The sequence below is a fragment of the Lemur catta genome, chromosome 9 (genome assembly GCF_020740605.2).
Source record: "Lemur catta isolate mLemCat1 chromosome 9, mLemCat1.pri, whole genome shotgun sequence".
Classification (NCBI taxonomy): domain Eukaryota; kingdom Metazoa; phylum Chordata; class Mammalia; order Primates; family Lemuridae; genus Lemur; species Lemur catta.
In genome coordinates, this window is record NC_059136.1 from 25,283,860 (window position 1) to 25,310,915 (window position 27,056).

At 52.6% G+C, this 27,056-nt stretch overlaps 1 protein-coding gene across 1 annotated transcript in view; it reads left to right on the forward strand.

Moving 5' to 3' along the window:
* The window catches only part of LOC123644386 (maestro heat-like repeat family member 5), a 59,180-nt gene extending 34,068 nt beyond the window's left edge, over window positions 1-25,112 (forward strand). Inside the window, exons 22-32 of the mRNA XM_045560466.1 lie at window positions 10,661-10,814; window positions 12,126-12,306; window positions 17,663-17,807; window positions 18,268-18,385; window positions 19,187-19,330; window positions 22,459-22,635; window positions 23,194-23,349; window positions 23,974-24,096; window positions 24,298-24,400; window positions 24,592-24,666; window positions 25,012-25,112. Coding sequence (XP_045416422.1) covers window positions 10,661-10,814; window positions 12,126-12,306; window positions 17,663-17,807; window positions 18,268-18,385; window positions 19,187-19,330; window positions 22,459-22,635; window positions 23,194-23,349; window positions 23,974-24,096; window positions 24,298-24,400; window positions 24,592-24,666; window positions 25,012-25,112 — 1,477 coding nt within the window. The remainder of the gene's footprint in view (window positions 1-10,660; window positions 10,815-12,125; window positions 12,307-17,662; window positions 17,808-18,267; window positions 18,386-19,186; window positions 19,331-22,458; window positions 22,636-23,193; window positions 23,350-23,973; window positions 24,097-24,297; window positions 24,401-24,591; window positions 24,667-25,011) is intronic.
* Window positions 25,113-27,056: the final 1,944 nt, after the last annotated feature.

Here is a 27,056-nt window from a genome sequence, read left to right on the forward strand (position 1 = left end):
TTGAGAAGAAGGTGTGTTTTCTATCACCAGGTGTAGAGTTTGGTATCCAGGTGTACCTCGGAGATATCACAGGTTTGGTTCCAGACCACCGCAATACAGCAAGTCACACAAATGTGTTGGCTCCCCAGTGCATATAAAACTTATGTTTACACTATACTGTAGTCTGTTAAGTGTACAATAGCATTATATCTGAAAAAACAACGTACATACCTTAATTTTAAAAATATTTTTTAGTAGTAGAAAACTCTACTGATCACCTGATCATCTTTAGCAAGTTGTAATCTTTTTGCTGGTGGGGGTTCTTACCTCGATGTTGATGGTGCTGACTGATCAGTGTGGTCGTTGCTAAAGGTTGGGGTGGCTGTGGCAATTTCTTAAAATAGGACAACAATGAAGTTCGCCACATCAATCAACTCTTCATTTCACTAAAGATTTCTCTGTAGCGTGTGATGATGTTTGATAGCATTTTACCCACAGTGGAACTTTCAAAATCAGAGTCAGTCCTCTCAAACTCTGCCACTGCTTTATCAACTAAGTTTATGGAATATCCTAAATATTTCAACAGTGTTCACAGCATCTTCACCAGGAGTAGATTCCACCTCAAGAAACCACTTTCTTTGCTCAAACATAAGAAGCGACTCCTCATCTACTGAAGTTTGATCATGAGGTTGCAGCAATTCAGTCACATCTTCAGGCTCCACTTCTAGTTCTAGTTCTCTGGCTATTTCTACCACATCTGCAGTTACTTCCTCCACTGAAGGCTTGAACCCCTCAAAGTCACCCATGAGGGTTGGAATCAACTTCTTCCAAATTCCTGTTAATGTTGATATGTTGACCCCCCCCCCTCATGAATCATGAATGTTGTTAATGGCATCTAGAATGGTGAATCCTTTCCAGAACGTTTTCAGTATAATTTGCACAGGTCATCAGACGAATCGCCATCTGTGGCAGCTGTAGCCTTATGAAATGACTCCTTGATCCATGGGCTGCAGAACGGATGTTGTGTTAATGGGCATGAAAACAACATAATCTCCTTGTACATCTCCTTCAGAGCTCTGGGGTGAGCAGATACACTGTCAATAAGAAGTAATATTTGAAAGGAATCTTTATTTCTGAGTAGTGGGTCTCATCAGTGGGCTTAACATACTCAGTAAACCATGCTATAAACATATGTGCTGTCACCCAGGCTTTGTTGTTCCATTTCTAGAGCACAGGCAGAGTAGATTTAGCAATATTTTTAACGGCGCTAGGATTTTTGGAATGGTAGATGAGCATTGGCTTCAACCTAAAGTCAGCGGCTGCGTTAGCCCCTAACAAGAGAGTCTATCCTTTGAAGCTGTGAAGCCAGGCACTGATTTCTCCTCTCTAGCTATGAAAGTCCTAGATAGCACTTTCTTCCAACAGAAGGAAGAACACTGAATATCTGTTCTGTAATGCAGCCACCTTCATCAGTGATCTTAGCTAGAGCTTCTGGATGACTCGCTGCAGCTTCTACATCAGCACGTGCTGCTTCGCTTTGCACCTGTATGTCACCGAGACGGCTTCCTTCCTGAAATTGTTTGCACCAACCCCTGCTAGCTTCGGACTCTTCTGCAGCTTCCTCACCTCTCTTGCCCTTCAAAGAATTAAAAAGAGCTAGGGTCTTTCTCTGGATTGATTTTTGGCTTAAGAGAATGTTGTGGCTGGTTTGATCTTCTACCCAGACCACTAAAACTTTCTCCATGTCAGCAATAAGGCTGTTTTCACTTTCTTATTGTTCATGTGTAGCACTTTTAATTTCCTTCAAGAACTTTCCCTTTGCATTCACACTTGGCCAACTGTTTGGCCCAAGAGGCCTTGCTTTGGCGTATCTCACCTTTTGACGTGCCTTCTTCACTGAGCTTAATTATTTCTAGTTTTTTATTTAAAGTGAGAGACAGATGACTCTTCCTTTCACTTGAACACTTAGAGGCCATTGTAGGGTTGTTAATTGGCCTAATTTCCATATTGTTGTGTCTCAGGGAATAGCGGGACAGGAGGACAGGAAGACAGAGATGGGAATGGCCAGCGTGCGGAGCAGTCAGAACACATTTACTGGTTAAGTTTGGCATCTTATATGGGTGTGGTTCATGGTGCCCCAAAACAATTGCAGTAGTGACATCAAAGGTCACTGATCACAGACCACCATACCAGGCATAATAATCTTGAAAAAGTTTGAAATATTGTAAACATGGCCAAAATGTGACACACACGCAATGAGCATATGCCGTTGGAAAAATGGTGCCAATAGACTTGCTCAGCGCAGGGTTGCCACAAACCTTCAGTTTGCAAAGAAGCACATCTGCAAAAGGCAATGAAGTCAAGCACGATAAAATGAGGTGTGTCTGTGTGTCCATAGGTTTCCTTACTGTAGTATTTGGGTTTTCTACATCCTTAATTAATTTTTCTGTCCTCTTGATCTGTCTTGTACAGAGTGTTTGTTAAAGTCTCACTAAAGAAACATTCCTGTGTTTCTATCCATGTATCCTTCCAACTCTTGTAGTTTTATTTCGTAAAGATAGTTGCCCTGTTATTTGGTGTGTCCAATAAGTATTCTACTTTCTCTATGAGTTATGACTTTTAGCATTAACAGGTAACCTGCTTTGACACACTTAATGTTTTGAGGGCTTGGATTCTACTTTGTTATCAGGATCACTACTCCTGCTTTTTAATTTTTCCAGTTGTCTAGTATGCATGTGTCCATCTCTTTGTTTTAACCTTTTGGAATCCCTTTGTTTTAGGTGTGCCTCTTGTATACAGCATTTACTTTGTCTTGATTTGTGCCAAATTGAAAATCTTTTTTTAGAAATAGATGAGTTAAGTCCATTGATATTTATTGATATGGTTGAGGATTTTTTTCATTATCTTTAAAATCTAATCATTTTACTAGAAAATGTCTCAGAGTTAATCATTCTGGGTTAATTTTCCCAGGTGCCTGATACATCCTTTGTTTATATAGATTTAGGTCTTTTTGTTATTGTTAATTCAGAAAAGTTTTCTTGTTTATAGTTTTAAATATTAATTCTGTTCCATTGATGTTTTTTCTTCCTCAGGGACTCTAATAATACAAATACTCTTCCTTCCTTGCCTAGCTTCCATTTCCACTACTCTCTGACACTTCCTTCTTTCAATTTTGTAGAGACAGAGTCTCACTCTGTTGCACTGGCTGGAGTGCAGTGGCACTATCATAGCTCACTGCAGCCTCCAACTCCTGAGCTCAAGCGATCCTCCTGCCTCAGGCTCCTGAGTAGCTGGGACTACAGGTGCACACCACCATGGCCAGCTCATTTTTACTATTTTTTGTAGAGAGACGGGGTCTCATTATGTTACCCAGGCTGGTCTTGAACTCCTGATCTCAAGTGCTCCTCCTGCCTCAGCCTCCCAAAGCTCTGGGATTACAGGCGTGAGCCACCGTTCCTGGTATCTTTTTATTAGTTTCCTAAAGTCACATTCATTCTCTTAGTTGTTTTTCTTCCTTTCCTAAATGCCTCTTATTAAATTTGCACTTGAGTCTTATCTTTCTTGAACACCTTGTAATTTTTCCTCATTTCTAAGATAATTTTTTCAGCTCTTTCATTTCTTTCCTGAATTCAATCAACTGTCTTTTCAGTTCTTATTGGAGCCTTTTATCCTTTTTTCAATTTATAATTTGGGGTGGTTTTTCATATCTTTAAATGCTTGTTTGAGTATATTTAGCTGCATTTGGAATAAATGTTGTCTTAGGGTTTTTCCTGCATCATAATTGTTTTTCAGGGGGAGTTTCCTCGCTTTGTGTGTGTTGGTTTTTGTTTTCTGATTTTTTGCAATAACTCTATGGATATGTTAATTTCGTTCCGTTCGTATTTGTGCTCTTGGAGCATTTTATAGGATTTCAAGTTCAATGGCACCCTCTTCTGTCAATATATCAAAGTCCAGATAATTTAATAGACTTTCGGTTTTGGTGGTAGGCAAAAATGTGCCCTCCAATTGTTTGGTTCTCTTTTCTATTGCAGGGCCCTAAATATTTCCCTCTTACCACTTTCCCTTTCACCACCCAATTTCCAAAGGATACTTTTCCTTTCTTTTTTGCCCTTTTCTCTCCCAAAAGCTGTGCACTTTGAAGACTACCCTTCAAATTGGACATGCTTTTAAGTCCATTCTCTAGCTGGTGTTCTGAACTACTTGGACCTTTTATTATTGTTGTTGTTGTTGTTGTTGTTGTTGTTTCTTAGTGTTTTTAAGACTTAGGGTGGACTTAGTCTTCCTGAAGGTGGTTTGTATCAACTTTGAGCCCTGTCACTAGCTTCTCTCTTTTTTCCCCCCCTGCAGTGTCTCTCAGTCTGCTTCTACTGCCCCACACCCTTGTGGTGGAGCGGGTGGGGCTAGGGGTGTGAGAGATCGCAGGCTGACATTGGCATTCTTTCACTTTTTGCTTATGGTAATTTTGAAGTTTGGGCATTCTCTGTATTTATGCTAAGGTCATGGGTTTAGTGTAGTTTTACATTTTCCTTCTTCTTGTTCTGTGTTGTTTTTCAAGGAAATTTTGGGAGGTGGAAACCTAGGCAACAGGCATCATCTCCAGCTACCTAGAAGTTTATAGTTGTTTTAATTGTATCAGAATTTATTTCTTATTTCCTCACTTCTAAGGAGCACATTTTTCACATCTTGACATTTATGAAATAGAAGTGCATGTTACACTGACGGTGCCTTACACCTGAATTTGTACAGGCTCCTGAACGGTCATCTGGGATCACCACCGGCACGACACCACTTTCAAAGTAAAAGTCTCTGCTTGAGATTTTTGGGCCACACCGGTGATGTGAATTCAAACATCAAAACAGGTTTGCAGTTCAGATTCCCAGGAGATCCCCTCTTCCCATCCAGTGTGCCGATTGAAGCATGAAGGTTTTCTGGCTTTTTCTTTCTGCAGGGCAGAGTTCTATTTGTTTGTTTTAATCGCCCTTAAATTGTACATGCTGCCCTTTGGACCCCAGCTCTGTGTACGGGTCTCCTGTTAGCCTCCCATCTTGGCCAATTTTTCTTTCTTAGAGGCACATGCAATAATGGTGAACTGTATCTTAAAAGTAGAAACAGAGTTGTACAATATGTACTCTTCCAGTATCCTTCTGTTGTCTTGCTTCTTTTCCCTCCCACATTGCATATTTACGACTCATCCTAACATGTTGCAGTTCATCCGTTTTTGTTGCTATGTAGTATTCCATTTTGTGAGTGCCAGTTATTTTTTCTCTGTAGGTGGACATATGGGCTGTTTCCTGTTTGGTACTGTGATCAGCGATGCTGCTGTGAACTTGCTTTTATACACATGCCCTGCTGCACACAAGCACTGAGTTTCCACAGTGTGTGCACAGGGATAGAAATGTCTGGACTGTAAAGCTATGCATACATCCAACGTCAATATACCATGCAAATGTCCTCCAAAGAGCTTGCTCTGATTCACACTCCCAGCAGTACTTTTTTGAGAGTTGCTGTTGCTCCACATTTTCACCAACACTTAGCATCAATTTTTTAGCCAATCATCAACATTTTAGCCAATCTGGTGGTGCTATCATACTGTGGGACTTATTTTCACATTCATGATTAAATAATGAAGGAGTTGAACGTCTTTTCATTTCTTTTTGGTGATTTGGTACCTTCTTTGGTGATGTGCCTGTTCAAATATCCTAGGCTGCATGGGATATTCTACTGCCTTGTCTCCCACCACTGGTTTCCATGCCCAGCTCACTCCATCTAAGGTCCACCATTCCTTTGCTTTCCTTTTTTTATTTTTTTATTTGCTTTCTTTTGTTAGTATTGCATGGTCTGCCTCTTTCCGTACTTTTGATATTTCTACATTCTTTTGTTTCAGACATATCTTCTGTAAACAATATTTAGTTGAGTTTTGTATAGCCTGCTACTCTTTGTCTTTAATTGGAGCACTTATTCCATTTACATGTAATATAATGGTTAACATTGTTTGGGATTGGATTTATCATCTTTACTCTTTCCAAAAAAAAATTAAAAGATAACCTTCAAATTTTTCAATGGAATTAACACACTGCCAATTTTAATGCCTTTGCTGTTTATTTTAATTCTATATTTTTTCATCTCACAAGTATATATTCATTTAGAATTGTCCACATTTCACTACTTTGTTCTTCATTCCTTTTTAAAGCTCAACCCTCCTCTCTGAGACCATTTTCCTCTAGTTTGGGTCTGCTGTTAGCAAAATGCTCTCAGCTTTCATCAGAAAATTTCTTTATTTCACCCTCAATGACGAAAGACATCTTCATTGGGTGTAGAATCCTAGGTTGCCAGTTACTTTCTTTCAGCATCTCGAGATAACATTTCACTGCCTTCTGGCTTCCTTTGCTACTGTTGGAAAGTCAGCCGTCACTCTGTTGTTCTTTCAAAGGCACGATGTTTTATTCTGTGACTGGTTTTACAGTATTCTCTTTAGTTTTTTCAGTTTGGGGGATTTGTTTGTTGTTTTGTTTTGTTTCTTTGTCTGACGTGTCACTGTGGTGTGTCTAGGAAAGGATTTTTGTTGTTGTTTATCCTGTCTTGAATTCCTATGCTGGAATGTTCTGATTCTGGAAAAATCCCAGCCATTATCTCTCCAAATAGTGCTTCTCCAGCATTCTCTATCACCTTCCTTCTAGGGCACTTATTAGACATGTTAGATATCTCACTATATTGTCTATTGTATTAATACTATCAGAGTCCTACATGAACAAAGATAATACTCAAACTGGCTGAGGTGAGAAAAGTTTACTAAAAGAACTACTTGCCAAGGGTAAAGTTTAATGTGCCTGATAGGGCAGGTCCAGTCTCTTGGGAATCGTATAATAAACAATGCTGAGTCATTACCACCTTCTAGACATGAAGGGACAGGCAGTGGGAGTCCCTCCAGAACTGAGAGGGGATGTCTTTATGGAGAGGCCACCTGACAGATGGACACAGCAATCCTTTGGCCACCAGCAGGGAGGGAGCCTGGGGTATATAATAAATACCCTGACTTCACTCCACTCCCACCTTCTGACCTTCTGCCAATGTTTGCCATTAGCCAAATCAACTGGAAGCCAGAGATCAAGGGAGCCTCTTGATGCAGTCTGTACAGATCCTGCGACACAGGGCAGGACAGGGAATGACAGACACTAGATCTGAAGGGGCAAACAGAAGATATCCAGCACAATTTCTTATTCCTCTCTCATGCATTCCCATATTTGTGTCCTCAGTGCTGAATGCTGGATAATTTCTCTTGACCTATCTTCCAGTTCACTAATTTTCTGTCAACCATGTCTAAAATGATATTAAATTTTTCCATTGAATTTTTTAAATTTCAGATTTGGTATTTTTCATTTCTAAAATTTCTATTGTTCTTTTTCTAATCTGTATCATTTGTAGATTACTATTCCCTGGAGACATTTTTAAGCTTATATTTCATTTCTTTATTCCTGGTCAAATAGTTGTTTTATAGGTCATGTCTGATCATTCTTATATCTGACTTGTCATCAGGTATATATTGTCTGTTGTTCTTGCTGTATGTCACTTATGGAATCTTGCTTCTTTGCATGTCTGATTATATTTGTCCATATACTGGACGTTGTTTGGGGAGAAAAAGTAGGAATAATTTGAGGCCTATAATGAAGATATTTTCCTCCACAGGGAATTTGTGTTTGCCTCTGCCAACCACCTAAGGACACTTCAGCCCAAGGCTACCTTAAGCCAAATCCAATGCCTGCGATTCCCTGGATGCCCCCAGGCAATTCAAACCTGGCTGAAATTCACCTGGGTTTTTTCACATCCACTCCAGCATCCCCCTGGAAGTGGTAGAGGGTCTGCTATTAGATTAACTACCTTGTGCAGTCTCTGAGCTTCAGCGTCTATCCCTTCATCCCACAAGGCTGTCAAAACAAAGGATCTAATCTTCCAGGATTGTCAAATGCCCTCAAGGCATCAGTAGTTTTCCTGTCCCCTACCTCTCAGGGTCATCATATTCCCCACACATCGGCCTTTCTCCAGCCTTCTCAGCGGAGGAGCCAATTCAAGTAAATTAGTGCACCATTACTGGAAAACAGGAGTCTTCCCATTTCTTTATTTTTTAACGGATTTATTGAAATATAATTCACATACTATACAATTTGCCAATTTAAATCATATAATTAAATCATTTTAGTATATTATATTATTAATTTTTTATTTATAGTAAAATATATATAACATAAAACTTGCCATTTCAACCACTTTTAAGTGTACAATTCAGTGGCATTAATTATACTTGCAAGCATTGCACAAGTATCACCGCTATCTAATTCTAAAACATTTTCTCACTCCAAGCAGAAACTCTGTAACCATTAAACAATAATTTCCCATGCTCCCCTCCCCACAGCCCCTGGTCACCTCTAATTTACTTTTGTCTTTATGAATTTGCCTATTCCAGATATTTCATGTAAGTGGAACCATATAATATTGTTCCTTTTGGGTCTGGATTCTTTCCCTTGGCATGTTTCCAAGCTTTATCCATGCTGTAGCATGTATCAGAACTTCATTCCTTTTTATGGCTGAATAATATTCCATTTTATGTCTAGACAACATTTTGTTTATCCATTTATCTGTTGATGGACACCTGGGTTGTTTTAATAGCACTGCTGTCAACATTGGCATACGAGTGTATGTTAGAGTCCCTTCTCTCCATTATTTTGGGAGTATACCTAGGAGTGAGGTTGTTGGGCCATATGGCAGTGCTATGTTTAGCTTTTTCAGGAACTGCCATACCATTTTCCATAGCAGCTGCACTGTTTTACATTCCCACCAGCAATGTATGAGGTTTCAGTTTCTCCACATCCTCGCCAACACTTGTTATTTTTCATTTTTGGACTACAGCCATCCTAGTAGGTGTGAAATGACATATTGTGGTTTTGATTTGCATTTCCCTGATGACGAATGATGTTGAGCATCTTTTCGTGTGCTTTTTGGCCATTCGTGTATCTTTTTTGGAGAAATGTCTATTTAAGCCCTTTCTACATTTTTGAATTGCATTGTTTGTCTATTTGTTGTGAGTTGTGGCTCGCATTCCTTCGTAAGCCCACTTGGCTCAGCCTTTCTCCACTGCTGCTGCAATAAAACTGTTCTTGTCAAGGTCACCGGTACCCTCACCTTGCTAAGTCCAATGGACAGTTCTCTGTGCCCACCAAACGTGACCTTGTCAGCAGAATTTGGCTCAGCCAATTACCCTCTCCTCCTGGGAACACTTTCGAGCCCTAGCTTCCAGGAGTCCCCTCCCCTCCCTCTCCCGCTACCTCCCTGGCCACTCCTGCTCAGTCTCCTGTGCTGGCTTCTCCTTATCTTGCTATATTTTGGCCCTGAGGGGTTAAGTGACTTGCCCAAGGTCACACAGCAGCACAGGGCAGAGTGGGGATTTGGGCCCAGGCCCTTCTACACCAAAGGCCCACTCTTCTCAGGTGGGTGGGGACTATACTTTAGAGAATCTCCTGGAGTCCCCCAGGCTGTTGTGCCCACCCAGCCAAGGGTCAAACGGGTCTGGGATGGCTTCCCCAGGGCCTTAGGGTTGGTCCTCCTTGAGTCTGTCTTAAAGCAGGGGTGGGGGCTCATTCAGCCAGCCCACTACAGCCCTCCCAGCCCCTGCCCCATCACTCCAGGATCCCTTATGCCCCTCAAGCCCCTTGTACCCAGCACTCAGGCCCAAAGACCATTTAGGGCAAAAAACAGCCATGATGGACACTGACATCTCAGGGCAGCCCTGCTGCCCCCTGCTCCCTCAGGTCTCCCAGGGTCATTCCTGTGGGCTAGGTGGAAAGGCCACAGCCCTGCACAGGCCTGGCCTCCAGTCACAAGGCAGGGCCGTGATCGGGGCAAGCCTCCTTTCTCCAGCCCTCAGTCTCCCGATCTGCAAAATGGGCACAAGGACACTGTAGAAACTGCAAGCTCTGTGTACATACTGTCATGACCCTTAACTTGAAGCAGGTTGGGCTGGAGGACCCAGACCCCAGCAAACCCAGGACTAGAAGGGGAGTAGTTAAGGAAGGCTTCCAGAAGGAGGTGACTATGGTGAGCCCTAAAGGCTGAGTGGGAATTAGCCAGGTGACAGGGAATGCTCCAAGCACAAGACCTGCAGGTGTGGGGGCCCAGAGGCAGGAGAGGGGGAAAAGTCAGGCAGACCTGGAAGCCAGAGAACCCAGGTCAGAGGTGATGGCTTTGCAGATGGCTGGGGCTCTGGCCACAGTGCCTGGGAGCCATGGAAGGTGACAAGCAGTCGAGCAGTGGGGACACAGAGCCAGATTAGGCAGCTCCAGCTTGAGTAAGAAGGTGGAGGGGAGACCCTGGAACCGGGGAGACCCTGGAACCGGGGAGACCCAGTAAGAGGCTGCTGTGGATGAGAGACACGCTCAGGGACCAGGGGCCGACTGTCCCCAGGTCACTCCTGTACAGCCCCACCCCTCGTGCCCCTTCCCTGACAGCCCAGAGTGCTCTTGTCCACCCCTCGGCCCCCGCCCCATCAGGGTCCAGCTCAGGGCCCAGCCCAGCCTCTACCCTGGACTCCATGCTCCTGGCACCAGGCCCTGGTCACGGTGGCCTGCTGGCATGGCTGAGCCAGGCCGGCCTGAGCTGCAGCCCTGCCCTCATGGCCCCTCTCTGCCCACAGCAACGCCTTCCAGCTGTGGAAGGCCCTGGGGACCGAGCAGCCGGTGAGCCAACTGGTGCTGACCATGCTGCTGACCTGGCTGCACAATCGGCCCCTGCCTACCGGTGCCAGCGACAGTGGCCCCAAGGAGAAGCCCTACCTGCGCTCGCTGGCCGTGAGTCTCTGCTGCCACCCCTGGACCCCAGGCGACGTTCAGTCAGACGGTGGTGGCACCTCGAGCACCCACTGTGTGGCAGGCTGCAGAAGCCCAGCCCAGCCCCAGCCAGGAGGAAAGGGCCCCGGGACAGCCCGGCCCCCAGTTCCTGGCCAAGGCTCCGCCCCATCTGTGAATCAGGACAGTGTGTCAGTCCTCAGGGGCTCAGTCTTGTGGTGTGTGCCAGGCCTCGGAGGGGGGCTCAGGCAGAGAGGAAGGGAGAGACTGAAGCCCCTGCCCCATGCCTGGGCTCTGGAGTCGTACATGCTTGAGGAATCTTAAGGGCTGCCTCCTGCAGCCCCGCCCTCCTGCAGGAATCCCTGCCCCAGCCTATTCCATAGGCCCAGCCCTGCTTGCACACCCCCAGGAGCAGGGAGCTTACCTCCTAATGCAGCCACATCTGTCCCCCTTGGCTGGACTCTGCAAGGCAGCAGCTGTGCCCCCAACCCTGTTTGGAACTTTCCAGGCTGAGTCCCTGCCCCAAAAGTCCCCTGAGCACAGGCCCAGAGCTCACAGTTGCCCCCACCTGGAGCCCCCCAGACAGGCTGCTGCCTGCAGCAGGGTGTGGTGATGACTGAACAATGGCAGCAAGAGAGAGTCCCTCTCCAGCCCCCAGCCCCCAGCCCCCACCCCAGCAGAGCAGTGCAGGGGTCAGACCAACCCAGGTCACAGCAGGGTGGCCCTCCCTGCGGCCCACTGTGCCCCCAGCCCCAGCCCTCCCCTGGTCATCATTGCTCAGTACTGTCCCGCACCCAGACAACATGCTAGACTGAAGGCGGCTGCTGCACTGCAAGCCTCGGGGCTGGAGGCTGCTGTGGGCAGACTCTGCCTTCCAGGGCCCTGCTGTGTGCCAGGCACAGAGCTAAGGATACAGTGGGGACCATGCAGCAGCAGGATCTCACCTTCAGAGTGACAGAGTGGAGGGGCGAGACACCAAGCATCAAGCCGTTCAGATAGTAGCTAAATGCAGAGAGCAGATGTCAGGGTCCCTGGGTCATGGTGGGAGGTCTGCAGGGGTGGGGGCAAGCAGCATCCCAGGCAGACAGCAGGGAGGAGGCAGGCTGTTGAGCAGCAAGGTGACTGCAACAGCAGGTCCAGAGAGTGTGGGAGAAGGCCAGGCTGAGTCTGCAGAGGCGGCAAGTGCCAGGCCCTGAGTGGGGGGACATCATCTGGGCACTCAACTTGGGTTTTGTGGGACAGTGGATCAGCACCCCCTGCCCCATGGCCCCTAGGGCTTGGGAGCCTCATCCCTGCCCCCTCTACCCCCAACAGGCCATGAACACGCTGCACGAGCTGCAGTTCGCCCGAGAGTTCAAGAAGGCCGTGCAGGAGGCCTACCCCGAGCTCTTCCTGGCCCTCCTCACCCAGATGCACTACATCTTGGAGCTGAACCTGCCCGAGGAGCCTCAGCCCAGGCAGCAGGCCCAGGGGGCGGCCACACCCAGCCCCCAGAGGTAAGACCACATTGCCCAGGGCAAAGATGGTGTGTTAGCCTCCTAGGGCTGAGTGACAAAGTACCACAAATGGGTGGCTTAAAACCACAGGAATGTATTGCCTCACAGTTCCTGAGGCCTCAGTCTGAAGTCAAGATGGCAGCAGGGCCACGGTCCCCCAAAACCTGCAGGGGAGGAGCCTCCCTGGCTTCTTCCTGCTTCTGGTGTCTCCCAGCAGGTACAACACCTGCTAGGTGTCTCCCAGCAGTCCTGGGTGTTCCTTGGCATGAAGCTGCATCACTCGGATCTCTGCCCGAGTCACCTGACTTTCTCCCTTGTGTACCTGTGTCTAAATTTCCCTTTTTTATCAGGACACTGGTCACTGAATTAGGGCCCACCCTAATGACCTCATCTAACTTGATGACATCTGCAAAGACCTTATTTCCAAATAAGGTCACATTCACAGGTACCTTTCACATGTCCTTTCTAGGGGGGATACAGTTCAACCCACAACAGTCATGATCCCAAACACCATTCAGGGTCAGGGTACAGTCAGTACCCACAGCGCAGCTGTGTCCCATTCACTCATCACCTGAGGACACTTACAGCAGAGACTGTCACAGCCATACAGGGACCACACGGGGACAGCACTTACCAAGAGTAGCCACACAGTGTGCCACATTGCCCCAGTGTGCTCCTTGTAAGGATTCTGGAGATGAATGTCATCTTCCCATTTTACAGATGAGACAACTGAGGCTCAGAGAGGGTCAGAGGCTTCCCCTGAGCCACACAGCATATCCATGTGGAGCTGGCCTAGACAGCAAGGCCCCACCAGGCCATCACTCACCCCCTGGGGACAGACAGCCTTCCGGCATTTCACTGGCCCCTGGCACATGTTTGTGTGAACGTCATGGACTGTCACCCGCCCCCGCCTGTCATATTCAGGCTGCAGTAGGGCTGACTGCCTTCATCTTCCCTCTGCACCAGGTCATATTTCCAGAAATCCAATAAGCAAGTCTTTAAAAACCACTGGGGCCAACTCTTTTCATTTGTTTGTATTATGATGTGCTTCACGCAATTTGTCAGTTTTAACAGCTCTCCCCAAGGCAAGTGACTAAAAAAAAGTCACTTCTTCTCATCTTGCCCCTGAATTCAAATGTGCATATAAAGTTCCTTTTTTATTCAGATCAACCATGCAAAATGCATGAATCTTCCCTAATAAGCTAATAAACGTTCTCCGCCAGGGCATGGGAGGGTTGGGAGAAAGCAGTGCTGAAGTCCTCCTCCGTGCTGCTCCCCCTTCTGGCTGCTCTTCCCCAGGGACTCTGCCTCCGCCAGCGCTCTGCTCACCTGTGACCTTGCTGAGGCTTCCCCAGCCACCCCAAGACAGCAGCCCCATCACTGGCCTTCCCATGGCTCCGGGCTTTCTTCTCCCCACTGCACCATCACCATCTAACATCTGTTGTCTGCATTTTACCTGGCTTACTCCCTGCACCTCACAGATCAGAAGGTGCTGGGGAGCAAGGACATCTGTCTGTTTCTTTCAGGCTCCCCATACAGCAGGCACGTCTGTCTCTCAGGCTCCCCCATGCAGCGGGGAGCGTCTGTCTGTCTCCCCGGCTCGCCCATGGAGCAGCGGCATCGGTCTGTCTCTTCGGCTCGCCCATGGATCAGGGGTGTCTGTCTTTCTCGGGCTCCCCCAGGCATCAGGGGTGTCTGTCCGTCTCTCTCGGGCTCCCCCAGGCATCAGGGGTGTCTGTCTGTCTCTCCCGGGCTCCCCCATGGAGCAGGGGCATCTGTCCGTCTCTCCCGGGGCCTGTGAGTAGCTTTCTGCCCAGGCCCACTGGAGATGCCCAGGCGGTGTGTCCCTCTGCACTGGCTGCTGCTTTCCTAACGCCTCGGGTCAGATCCTCCTAGCACTGAGGCCCCACAACAGCCACAAAAGGAGAAACTCACTCCTGGACATGGTCCGCTGCCTCTGATTGGCCCACCGCGGGTCACATGCCCACCCATGAACCAATCACCTTGGCCACAGGTTCCCATAAGGCTCTGATTGGCCAGGCCTGGCTCCCGCGCCCTCCCTGGAGCCGCACGGGGCCTGCGCCCCCTTCCCCGCCGAAGGGGCCGAGGCGCTGGGCGGTGACTCCCGCCACTAGCAGTCAGGGGCGGTGGGGAGGCTGGCCCCTGCCAGGGCAGCATCACCCAGGTGTGTGGCAGTGGCGCAGGGCCTGGGGCCGTGTGCCAGGCTGTTGTGACACCGTTGAGGAGCCGAGGGCATCGGGCCCCTCACTGCCGAGCAGCCCACTGTCTCTGCGCCCCCAGCGGGGTGGAGCTGGCACAGGGCAGGGGCAGCTAGGCGACTATCGCAGCATGGTGGGACTGTCCTGGCTGTCCGAGGGCCCTGATGTCCCGCTCAGCTGGGCCGCCTGGGACCAGCGAGTGGGGTTTGGGCAGGGCACCCTTCCCCCAGTGGGGCTGCAACGGCGCTGCCAGCCCTGCCTGCGGGACGCTCCCTCCCCTTGGCTCCTGTCACTAGCAAAGCCCTTTTCCTCAGAGAGGTGACCCGCATGGGTCAGTTCTCAGGTAGGTCTTCCTCCAGCCAATCTCCATCCGGCCCCGCAAAGGACTTCTTGTTCTTTCACTTCATCCATCATGGGCTGACACTCTCTAATTCTCATGCAGTACCTCATTTCCCTTTATTTCAAAGGCATACCTCATGCTCACCGTCCGGTCATCTTCAGTTCCCTCTGTCCCAGGCCAAGGGGCAAAGGCTTGTGATAGAAGGAGGAGGAGGGACCTCCCACCCATTAGGATGGTGGCTATCAAAAAAAGGGAAAATAACAAATGTTGGCGAGGATGCAGAGAAACTTGAGCCCTTGTGCACTGCTAGTGGGAATGTAAAACGGTGCAGCTGCTGTGGAAGACAGTATGGAGGTTCCTAAAATAATTAAATATGGGATTACCATATGACCCAATAATTCCACTTCTGGATTTATGCTCAAAAGAATTGAAAGCAGGCACCTGGAACAGGTATCTGCACACCCATGTTCATAGCAGCATTATTCACAGTAGCCAAAAGGTGGAGACAACTCAAGTGTCCAGCAGTGAATGACTGGATGAACGAAATGTGATGTGTACATACAATGGAACATTATTCAGCCTTAGAGAACAAGGAAAGTCTGACACCTGCTACGACATGGATGAAGCTGGGGGACATGACAAGTGAAATAAGCCAGTCACAAAAGAGCAAATGGTATGATTCCGTTTATATGAGGGCTCTAGAGCACTCAAATTCATAGAGACAGAAAGTATAATAGAATTGTGTGTGCCAGGGGCTGGAAGAGGAGAGAATAGGGATTAGTGTTTAAGGGGGTTCAGCTTAAGAAGAAAAAATAGATGTGGAGAGGGATGGTAGTGATGTTTGCTCACTACTATGAATGTGCTTGATGCCACTGAACTGTGCACTTAAAATGGTCACTTGTATGAGATGTGTATTTCACCATAGTTAAAAAGGAAAGTAAAACAGGAAGAAGAGGAAGAAATAGTGGTGGGGGTGGGGAGGAGGATTGGGGAGGTGGGAGGCTGGGGTCTGACTGTCCTCAGGGAGCGAATGGGCTTCCTTGTCTCTTGGAAGCCTTTGCCCTCTCTGGGGCCAGGCTGGGGACCGGGGTTTGGTCGAGTATAGGGCAGCATCACTAGGATGCAGAGTGTCCAAAGAGGCTGAAGGAAGGGCAAGCCCTTGGGCCCAGGAGGATGGTCCTGCCACGGCTGGGCCTGGACCTGAGGAGCTCCATCTGCTTCGGTCTTGGGGCTGCATGTGCATTTCAGGATACACATGTCCCTGGGCATTGCCCGGGGGTCCTGCGCTGGAGGTGGTTTTAGGTATTAGGGACGTGTGGGGGGAGAGGGGGGTGGTTCACCCCAGGAGTTGGGCAGGGAGTCTCAAGAATGCTCAAATCAGCTGAACGTTATCTTCCTGGAGCCCTGCTGTGGCTGCAGGGACAAGGCAATCATGAAGGGCGAGGAATCCTGGGGCCACAGGACCAGGGCGGCCAGAGTCCTCACAGAGCGAGCAAAATGCCATGCCTCCCAAGTTGTCTTCTGAAAACCATCATCACTCTGTGGCTAAGGCCAGTGACCTGGAAAATGCTGCCTCTTTTTATGGCACAGCTTGGGGTGAGAGGACAAGCCAGCTGGCATTTGGATGGGCACCATCGGGGACTTTCACAAAATGGCATTTCATCTTTTGACACGCAGTTTTGCAAATCTGCTTGCCTGATCCAAGCTGACAGCCTCGTTCCAGGGCACGCTCACATATCCAGGGCAATGCGCCCACAGCAGCCAGGCAAGGGGTGGCTGGAATGGTGACAGGCCAGCAAGCCAGGGTGGCCTTGCATTACCCAGGCCTGCATTCTCAGGCTTTCTACCTGTTTCCCAAGACTGCGCTCAGTGCCTGGGGCAGCCCTGTACCTGTGACAGTGACATCGATGTTTCAGTTTGGAGCCAGGGCCCAGCTTGATCCCACTTCTGTGCCTTTGACCAGGCTGTATGACAGGACATGTCCCCTCCCTAGACTGCTCCCTCCTCTGTGGCAGTGGAGTGGCAGTAGAGAGCTACCTGAGATGGGCAGGTGAGCACCTCACACAGCTGCACCACGTGCCATCTGTGGTGTTCTTTCTCCATCACACATGTGCGTGGCCAGTGCAACAGGGTTACTCCGTGTCCTCTGAGAGCAGGGGACCCATCCCAGGAGTGGCATATGGACCCTTCTCTGAGCTTCCTGAATGCCATACACCCCCGGCTCCTCCTCCCTCCCCCAGCCACCCCCCTCTGCATTTCTCACCCTTATTTAAGTGTCATCCCTTGAGGCCCAGCCCAACCCTCTCTACTTAATGACTTGGGAGACCCCCAGTCCCCAGATAGCTCCTCAGCTCTCACTCCAGCCCTGTCCTCCGAGCTTCAGCCATGTAAATCCAGCCTCAGTGCAAGTGTTGTCTCCTCTAAGATGCTCCAAAGGCACCTCCCACTCACTATGTGCCAAACCCACAGCGAGCCTCTCCACAACGCCTGGTCCCTCCCCTCCCTGGTAAGGGCACCCCTCTGGTCTCTTGCCCAAGCAAGGCCTGGGCTCTGGGTGGGCTCATGCTGCCTCCCCATGCCCAGGACAGCAACCCCCACGTCCTGGGCCCCAATATCCCGTGTTGAATGAGGGCAGGGATGAGCCAGCCCCAGGGAGGCCTCGGGACATCAGGCACTGGAGCCAGGGCACGAGCCAGAAGATGTCTTTCTATCTGAGGCACTGGGTGTCCTTTCCATGGACAGAGGGGCTCACGTGGCCACTCGTGGCCCTGGGTGGGCCCTGACCCCCTCTGCTTGGCTGCAGCACATCGCTGGAGGCACTGAAGAGCCTGCTGTCCACCACGGGACACTGGCACGATTTCGCCCATCTGGAGCTACAGGGCGCCTGGGAGCTCTTCGCCACCATCCACACCTACCCGAAGGGCGTGGGCCTCCTCGCCAGGTATGGATGGGCGGAGGGCAGGTGGGGGGATCCTGGGGGCCTGGGGTATGGACCACAGTGATGGGGCCTGGGGCCTCTGGAGCCACCTGCAGCCCCCAGGGCCTGCCTGTGAGCATGACCCTTCACACTCACGCGAATGCACACAGCAGCCTTCCGGCATGGGAAGGCACGTGCCCCCTGTGCCCGGGCACAGGCACACTGCCTCAGAGCCTGTGGATGCAGGTGTCTTCCCCCAGTCCCCACCCTGGCCTGGACCTCCTGGGGACAAAGGCTATACCTGCCTCTCTGTCTCCCCCATGGCCAGCCCAGGCCTGACATGAAGTGCCAAGGGGCACAGGAACAGGCTCAAAGAATTGCCCACCCACATCAGGACACTCTTGGCCACTCGGCCCCCTAGGTTGGGTGGTGGCAGTGGGGTGGGCTCAGGGCAGTGACCACAAACCCAGGCCTTGTCCTTCAGGGCCATGGTGCAAAACCACTGCAGGCAGATCAAGGCAGTTCTCAGCCAGCTGCTGTCCAGCTTGCAGAAGAGCCTACAGGAGCGGGAAAGGAAGGCAGCCATGCTCATCCTCACTGAGGTAGGGGTGCAGGTGGGCCTGAGCCACCATCCTCCAGCCTGAACCCACAGCTGACCTCACCCTGAGCGGGGTGGGGCCACCCAGGCAGAACCCTCACAGCCCTGCCTTCCTGCCCCGGCTCTGCAGGGGTATCCACCGTCTGGGGCTCCTGGCTTGCCCCCCACTTCTAGGCCCCCGTCAGCCTGCAGCCTCGGGGGACCTGTGTCTCCACTCCCTCCTCCCTCACTGCATGACCCCTGCAGAGCTGAAGGGGCCCATGGATTCAGTCAGACCCGGGCTCGAACTTCAGCCCTGTCCTGCCCTTGTGCGATCGGGGAGTAGTGGGAAGGGGATGGTCAGAGCCTGACACGCTAGGGTGTGGCCAGCTTTGCAGCTTTGAGCTCTGGGCAGTGGCAGGGCTAGAGGTAAGGTGTGTCCTTTCCAAACGGACCAGTCAGAGGAACCCAAGTCAAAGCTTCATGCCGGCGCCCACCCCTCCAGCAGGTTGCCTGGGCCACCCTCCAGGGGCTGTTTCCCCAGGTGTCCCATGAGCCAGGCTGTTGATATACGTTGGCCCCAGCCTTGCTGTGTGACCGTAGGCAAGGCCCATTCCCTTTCTGGGCCTCAGTTTCCCCAGATGCACACTGAATGAGGTAGTTTTCAAATGCTTGTTACCCAAGATATCCAGAGGATGCTGGGCAACCACCCTCCCCAAACCCCCACCGAGACCCTGGTCCCAGAGCCCCACCCCTTGACCCAGATACAGGCTCCCCAGAAAAGGGTGCTGAGCTTAACGGCCTGCCCTCCTGGGGGCTGCCCCAGTTCCTCTACAGCCCTGCCCTGCTGGAGGTCCTCCCCAAACAGGCTGCCCGGACTGTGCTGGGGCGAGGCCTCAGGGACCCCAGCCCCGAAGTCCGCATGTTGAGCCTGCAGGGCCTGGGGAACATCCTCTTCCAACCAGACAAGGTAAGGGCCGCAGGGGCTGTGGCTGGCGCACACCCCACCCAACAGAGCAGCCAGGTGCAGCAGGTGTGGACGAGGCCCTCTGGGCTGGAATCCCAGCTCTGCCACTACTTCCAGTAATGTGGATTGAGACACTGACTCCACTTCTCTGAGCCTCAGTTTCCTCATCCATAGAATCGAGCAGGTTATGGGAGGGGTGGAAGTTTCTAGTCCCTGGGGACAGAGTCTCCTCCACACCCAGGAGAGAGACGAATCCTACTACAGACTTCCAGGTGCTGCTGAGGAGCCGGCCAGGTGGCTCCCAAGCCTGGCCCAGAGAGAATGTCCTCTGAGAATCCTATGGATGGGTCCCCCCACAAGCCATTGTTGACTTACCTCTCCGTACCCAACCAATTCCACCTCATCACCATAATGACCCACATCCCATAATGAACAGCTGGGGAAGAAGGCCTGTGATGCTGCTTTTGGGGGACCTGGCCTTAGACCATCCACAGCCACAATTTAGTCCATAGAATTCCAGACGTGGCCCTTGCTGTGGGCTCCAGGGCCTCATGCAATGGTCAGGAGCCCAGGCCTGGACCAGTCCCCACTCTGGCACCTTCTAGCTGGCAGGTTTTCCAGCTCTCTGGGCCTCAGGGTGCATATCTATGAAATGGGAGTGGATAGTACCAGCCTCATGGTAGGCAGGTCATGGGTGCTGTGCTGCAGCCAGTCCCTGGAACACAGCCAGCCCTCCAACAGTTTGCTCAAGTGCAGCGGTGGCAGCGGCAACATTTCATGCCCAGCACCTGGTGGGTCCTGCCAGGGGCTAACTCCACAATGAAAGGCCAGGTGAGAGACAGAGATTTTCTCATCTAATCAGGAAGTGTGGCACCTTCAGCTCCTCTTATCCACCCCAGGGGCTGCTTTAAGACCCCAGAGGAAGGGGACATGCTCAGTCCCCATTCTCTTGCTGTCAGAGGAGGCTGTTATGAACATAAAGGTTTTCAGGGCTTCTGGGGCAAAGTGTGATCATAGGAAGGCCGCAGAAGGGACAGTTTCCAAAGAAATCCCAAAGCCACTTGCCCATCAGCCTAGTTCATGCCAATTCTGTTTGACTCACAGGTCTCCAAATGGTTAAAAGGAGAGCTCCACTAGGGCCATGGCCAGAAAAGCCCTTTGCAATACACGTGATGCATTAGTAGGTGCTTAATTATGGGGGATGGATACTAGATACCACTTTCTCATTGATCTGTCCATCCATCCATCTATTCATCCACCCATCCATTCCCTCATCCATCCCTCCACCCATCCAACCATCCACCCACCCACTCCCCATCCATCCCTCCACCCATCTACTCATCCACCCACCCATCCACCCATCCATCCATCCATCCACTCATCCACTGCCCCATCGATCCCTCCACCCATCCACCCCCATCCATCCCTCCACCCATCCACCCGTCCATTCCCTCATCCATCCTTCCACTCCCCATCCATCCCTCCACTCATCCACCCATCCACCCCCATCCATTCCTCCACCCATCCCTCCATCCTTCCACCCATCCCTCCACCTATCCACTCCCCCATCCATCCCTCCACCCATCTACTCCCCCACTCATTCCTCCATCCCTCCACCCATCCGCCTATCCACTGCCCCATCCATCCCTCCACCCATCTACTCCCCCACTCATTCCTCCATCCCTCCACCCATCCACCTATCCACTCCCCCATCCATCCTTCCACCCATCTACTCATCCACCAACCCATCCCTGCACCCCCCATCCATCCCTCCACCTATCCAGTCCCCCATCCATTCCCCATCCATCCGTCCATCCATTCACCCATCCACCCCCCCATCTATCCCTCCACCCATCCACTTGTTCCTTGGGTCCTTCATCTATGAATCATTCTTTCATTATTTTTTTATTCTTTATAATTTATTCATTCATTCAGTCAACCAGTTATTCACGTTAGCTCCCTCCTTCATTCACTCATTCACTCATTCATTCAGTGGTCACTTGTCTACATCTACATCTCTACTTCTTCCTCCAGCTGTTGTCCGAGGCAGGGAGATGATCTAGGCAGTTTCCATGTGCCTCCTCTGTCCCCTGCCCTGAGGAGGGCTCTGTGGGAAATGGCAAAGGATGACAAGGGCTCTGCTAGACCAGGAGGGCCAGGTCTGGGGAAGGGGGTGCGGTTCCCTGGTCAGCAGGCCAGAGGAAATAGAGACAAGAGCACCCCCAGTCCTGGAGGCCTGCTGGTGTGGGACAGATGGGCTGTACCAGGCAGGGCTGGAGCAGCCAGCCTGCTCCACCTGAGCAGACACACACCGTATTGTGCCTTTTTAGGTCCTTTTCTATCCCCTTCCACTAGAATTCTGTTCTGCCTGTCTTCTCCCCAGGCAAAACCCCAATCCTAGCATACTGGCTGCCCCATATATGCTCAGAAAGTGTGTGTTGCTGTTGAATGACTCACTTGCTGAAAATGAATTTAGTATTTTAAAACCAAACAGAGCTTAGGAAGCCAGTAAAATTGCTTTAAACTTGTTTAAAAGTTGTAAAAAATCACCCAGGTCTGCACACAAGTCATAGATAAGGGGCCCGATGGCAGCAAACATCCATTTGCCAACACATTGCTTTCTGACAATTCATCTAGCAAATTTAGGAATGCACTGCCAACAAGTGGAGCAGACAGAATTGGCTGAAAATAAATTCAAATTTTTTTTTTTTTAAAAAAGAAGCAAAGTGTAAAAATGGAACATAATGGTCATTTGCAACATAAAAGGTCTGGAGCCACCACCTGGGGCACACAAAATCCCCGTCATGGGAGAAACCAGTGACTTCAGTATGGGCTATTCGACCAACTCTGTCCTGTCCCTTCCCCAGACTCCACCTGACCTGTGGCCAGGTTGGGAGTGGGGGAGGGCAGGGTGGGGTGGAGAACAGGTAGGGTGGCCCAGGACTTGGTGAAGGAAGGAGCTGGGACCCAACTAGTATTGAGGTCTCTTGTGCAGCGCCCCATGGTGGGCAGAGCCGGCCAGACGCACAGCTCTGGGTCACCCCCGGGCAGGCCCCTGGCACATGGGGGCAGGGACAGGGGCAGTGGGGCCTGGCACCTCCGCCCACCGCCCCACCTCCTGCCGCCCCCAGGGAAACCTGCTCCGCAGGCAGCTGCCGTTCTTCTTAGAAGGATTCTTCCAGAACAGTGAGACCGTGGTCGTGCGCATTATGGACACCGTGTCAGACGTGCTGCACCACCTTGGCTCACAAGGCGCAGGTCCCCAGAGCCTCAGCGTCGCCATCAACGCCTGCTCATTCTTCAATGACGTGAGCGCGACAGGGGCCTTCCTGCTCACGCCCTTCCTGCACCTGCCACACGCACCCCCTTCCTCCACCGCGGGGAGCCCCCACCACCACCTTCCCGCTATGGCCGGGAGGCGAGGCCCAATAGCGCCTGGGTGTGCACCCCGGCAGAGGTGGACCCCGTATGCCCGGTGTCACCAGGGGCCTCCGCCCCTCCTCCATGTAAACCAGTGTCAGCATTCACTCTCTCCGGCCTCGCCGGTCCTACAACTGACTGCCCAGATTTCTTAACTTCATGACGTATCATCATGTCTTTCCTTCACTGGGAAATTAGGGGGATAAGTCCACCCCCAGCTGCACTCACGGCGCTTGGGTGTCAGGACGTGATTGTGGGTATGAAAGAAACTATGCCGTGTCCTTGAGGAGGCTGGAACATGGCCCTGCCAGCTCTGACTGAGGGGAGACTTGGCCCTGCCCTGGGACCCCCAAGCCCCACCATGAGGTGTGGGGTCCCAAGCTGGGTGAAAGCTGGGTCAAACCCCTAAGCAGGTTTGGCTGTGGCTCTGAGCCCTTGCCTTGCAGGAGCGGGACAAGATTCGGGCGGCAGCCATGGCACTGTTTGGAGACCTGGTGGCAGCGATGGCAGACGGGGAGCTGAGCAGCCTGCGCACCCAGGTGCACCAGAGCATGGTGCCCTTGCTCCTGCACCTGAAGGACGAATGCCCAGCTGTCGCCATGGTCAGTGCCCACCTGCAGGCAAGACGGGCTGGCAGGCCTTCGCCCTGGCCAGGGCTGGGGCCCACAGGTGGCCAGGGACTGGGCAGGCAGATGGCAGTAGGACTGCCTGAGCGTGAGGGGTGCTCCACAGGGCAGCAGGTGGGCAGGCAGAGGGTCTGGCCACCAGCACCCTTTCCCGGACCACCATCAGTCTGCTCCCTCCCTGTGCACGCATACACACATACATAGCAAGGCTGTACTGTCTGTTCTGCTCAGTGCTGTGTGGCAGTGCCTGGCACGTGGCAGGGGCTCAGGCTGTTCACTGAACTTGTTGAATATGGATTGAGTCCACCCGCCGAGTGCCAGCACCAGCCCATGCAGCCACCCCTAGACACAGCTCAGCTCCCTGCCGTCAGGGAGACAGACAAGTAGCAGCCAGTTCCACAGAACAGAGAGCTGTATGCAGTGCAACCCAAGGCAGCCAGGGTGGCAGGGGACATGTTCCCAAGGGGTGCAGCGGGAAGGAGCCAGGGAACACTGGCACAGCAAGCTGCCTCCGATGCCCACCAAAGCCTCATGGTCTCGGGGGACGGGCCTTGGAGACATGGGGTGGTGGGTGACCTCCTCCCCTGCCTGTCCCCACAGCAGGCCAAGTTCGCCTTCTACCGCTGTGCCGTGCTGCTGCGCTGGAGGCTACGGCACACCCTCTTCTGCACACTGGCCTGGGAGAGGGGCCTCAGCGCCCGCCACTTCCTCTGGACCTGCCTGGTGAGGGCCCAGGCCAGGGGACACTGGGCTGTGGTGGGACAGGAGGCAGGGCAGGGGTGGCAGGCCAGGCTGGCTGCTCCCCATTCACCCATCTTGGACACACCGGGGCTGGGGGAGGTCGGGCAGGACGGCAGGTCAGTGGTCGCTCCAGGGCCAGGCCCCCGGCCCCAGCCAGTGATGGGTGTGTCCTCCTCTGGCCAGATGACCCACAGCCAGGAGGAGTTCAGCATCCACTTGTCACAGGCCATCAGCTACCTGCACAGCCACCACTGCCACATCAAGATGTGGGCTGCACTCTTCATAGGTGGGAGAGGGCCTGCCCCCTCCTGAGCACTCCTGACCCTCACCCACCCCAACCCACCCACTGGCAGGAGAAGAAAAGATGGGGGTTGAGGAGGGCCTTGGGGCTGAGGAGGGATAGGGGTGGGGCTGAGCCCCCCAAGGAGACAGGGAGCCCCAACCCACTGGCCAGCTGCTCCTCCATCTGTTGCACAGGTTATACCATCTGTCACCACCCCCAGGCTGTGTCCCAGATGGTGAACAACATTGACTCCAACCTGCTGCTCCGCAGTAAGCAGCCCCCTGCCCTGCAAAACCCTCCCCCCACCTACACCCCCCCAGCTCTAGTGCTCTAAAACCCATTCCACAGATGGCAAGACTGAGGCCCCAGAGGAGGAGGGGCTTCTCCAGCCCCTTCTCAGGCCCCATCAGGGCACCTGGGAGAGGGCTCACACCACTCCGAGCTGCTGGGGGCTCTGATAAAATAAGGGGCCAGAAATGGACAAGGACGGCAAGGAAAGGAGTTGTCTCAGGCTTGGAGTCGGAGGAGGTGGGGTCAGGGCAACACCCTGCCCACCTCCCACCTCCCACCCAGGCCAGGCTGGGGTCCCCTAACTGGTCCCTCCTCTCCTGGAGCTTTTGAAGATCTCAAGAAAGACCCAGAGCCTGGCATCCGGGAATTCGCCACCAGGCAGCTCTCCATCCTTCCAGAGGTGTTGGCCAGACCCCAGCAGTGACCTCCAGCCGTCCTCCCCCACCCTGTCCTCCTCCCCCTCAACCTGGTCGGTCAGCCCTGCCCCATCTGCCCACACAGAGTTTGGTTGCATAACATTTTTCCATTTAAAAGAAAGATCTAGATTCAACAAACAAGCGTTACACCTGTCAGCTCCCTGCCCACCAACCCGTGGGCCCCTCTGCTGTGACCAAGCTAAGCCCCAGGAGGCACTGGCAGGACTCAGGGACAGGGGTAGGGTCAGGCCCAGGGACAGAGATGGGATCAACTTGGTCAGCACGACCTGATCCCAGCCAAGGCCTGTGGTGTCTGGGCTGGCAGGTGCTGCAGGGGCAGCCTCTGCCCCGGAGCATTCCCCAAGGTGCTCGTGTGGTCTGCAGTCATTTCCAGCTTGGGGTGCCCCACGACCAAGGGGCTAGCAATGGGGAAGGGCACCCTCGGCCCGGGGACCCCACTGTCTCCCTCCACCCCTCCATCCTGCTTTGTCCAGTCAGGGCTGGCAGCAGGACCTTCCCAGGGAGCCTGGCCCACCCTGTGTGGCCTCAGGCAAGGGTCTTGGCTCTCTGAGCCTAAGCTGTTCCATCTTTAAGACCACTTAGAAGTCTAAATCCAAAGGAGGCTCCCCCCAACTCCCAGAGGGCCATCTGGGGAGCTGTCCAACCTTCAGCCAGGTCCTTCCCCCTCAGCCTGGGTTTTCCCACATGTGAAACGGGCAGATGGGCCCTTCCCTTGCCTGTGGCCCCAGGGAGCACCTGGAGAGACCCTCCCCACAGAGCTCTTCCTGGGGCCTCACCCCGGGCTGTGTCTTTCTCCAGACCCCAGCCAAGCCAGCCAGCGCCCCTCCAGCAGGAGAGCCCAGAGCCCACCCCGTCCTTCCCTCCCTCGGGCCGCACTGACCCTCATCCACAGCTTGGCTGGGGCAGCTCCTTCCCCGGGAAGCCCTCCCTGACCTCCCACACTGCTCACCTCCCAAGGCCCAGCTCCCATGTCCCCCACCCCATCCCTCCTCAACTCCCCCTCCAACGCGGAGCACCCCACCCTCTCAAGAGGGGACTGCTAGCCTGTGAGCCCCTCGGGGCAGGGCTGCACTGCACAAACCTTGGATAGTGGATTGAAAAATACAGCGACCTTCACCAAACACACAGAGTTACTGAGTTCCAGACGTGTCTGAGGAAAGGAGCAAATGGCCGTGGGTGGAGCTGGAAGCCCCTCCGCACAGGAACCGAGGCGGCAGGTCTGGACTCGTCTCACCCATCGTCCGTCTCTGAGGTGGGGCCGCCTGAGAAGGGGCTTTCGGGAGGTTTTGCCTTTTTTGCATTCACCCATCCTGTCCACCGACCTCCTCGGGCACCCGCCACCGGCCCCTCCTCACTTGAAGCCCCCCGACTGGAGGCTGGGGGAGCAGCAGGTGCTAGAGCTGTGTCCCGGGCAGGGGTGCGGCCTGCCCCGGGAGTCGGCTTGCTGGTGCCGCCCGCTCACCCGGCGCCTCTGAGCAGTGGCCGGCTGGCCTGTCCTCCGGCTCATCCTCCCTTCTGGAAAGTCTCTCTTAGCAAGAGCATGGAGCTGGGGGGCCCAGGCTCGATGGATTCCTGGAGCCGACACTGACTTGGAGATGGGGAGGGGCCTGATTCCTACCGGGCAGGGCGAGCAGCCTCTCAGGGCCTGGTGGACAGTGGGTGTCCCATCAGCGGCACCAGTGCTATCAGCAGTCCAATGCCAGCCCAGGATGGAGGGACAGAGCCTGTGTCCCCTGGGGCCACCCTCCCAGGACTCCAGGAAGGCACAGCCCACCTGGCCACCCCAAGCCCCTGCTGTGAGAGTGGACACGACGGCCCTGGTGGTGGGCAGCTGGTTTGTGGGGACCAAGCCCCTGACAAGGCACTGCCTTGCCACCTGGGCACAAGGCTCACCCTGGCCCGTTTCCTCACCAGGGAAAAGGGAACAATTA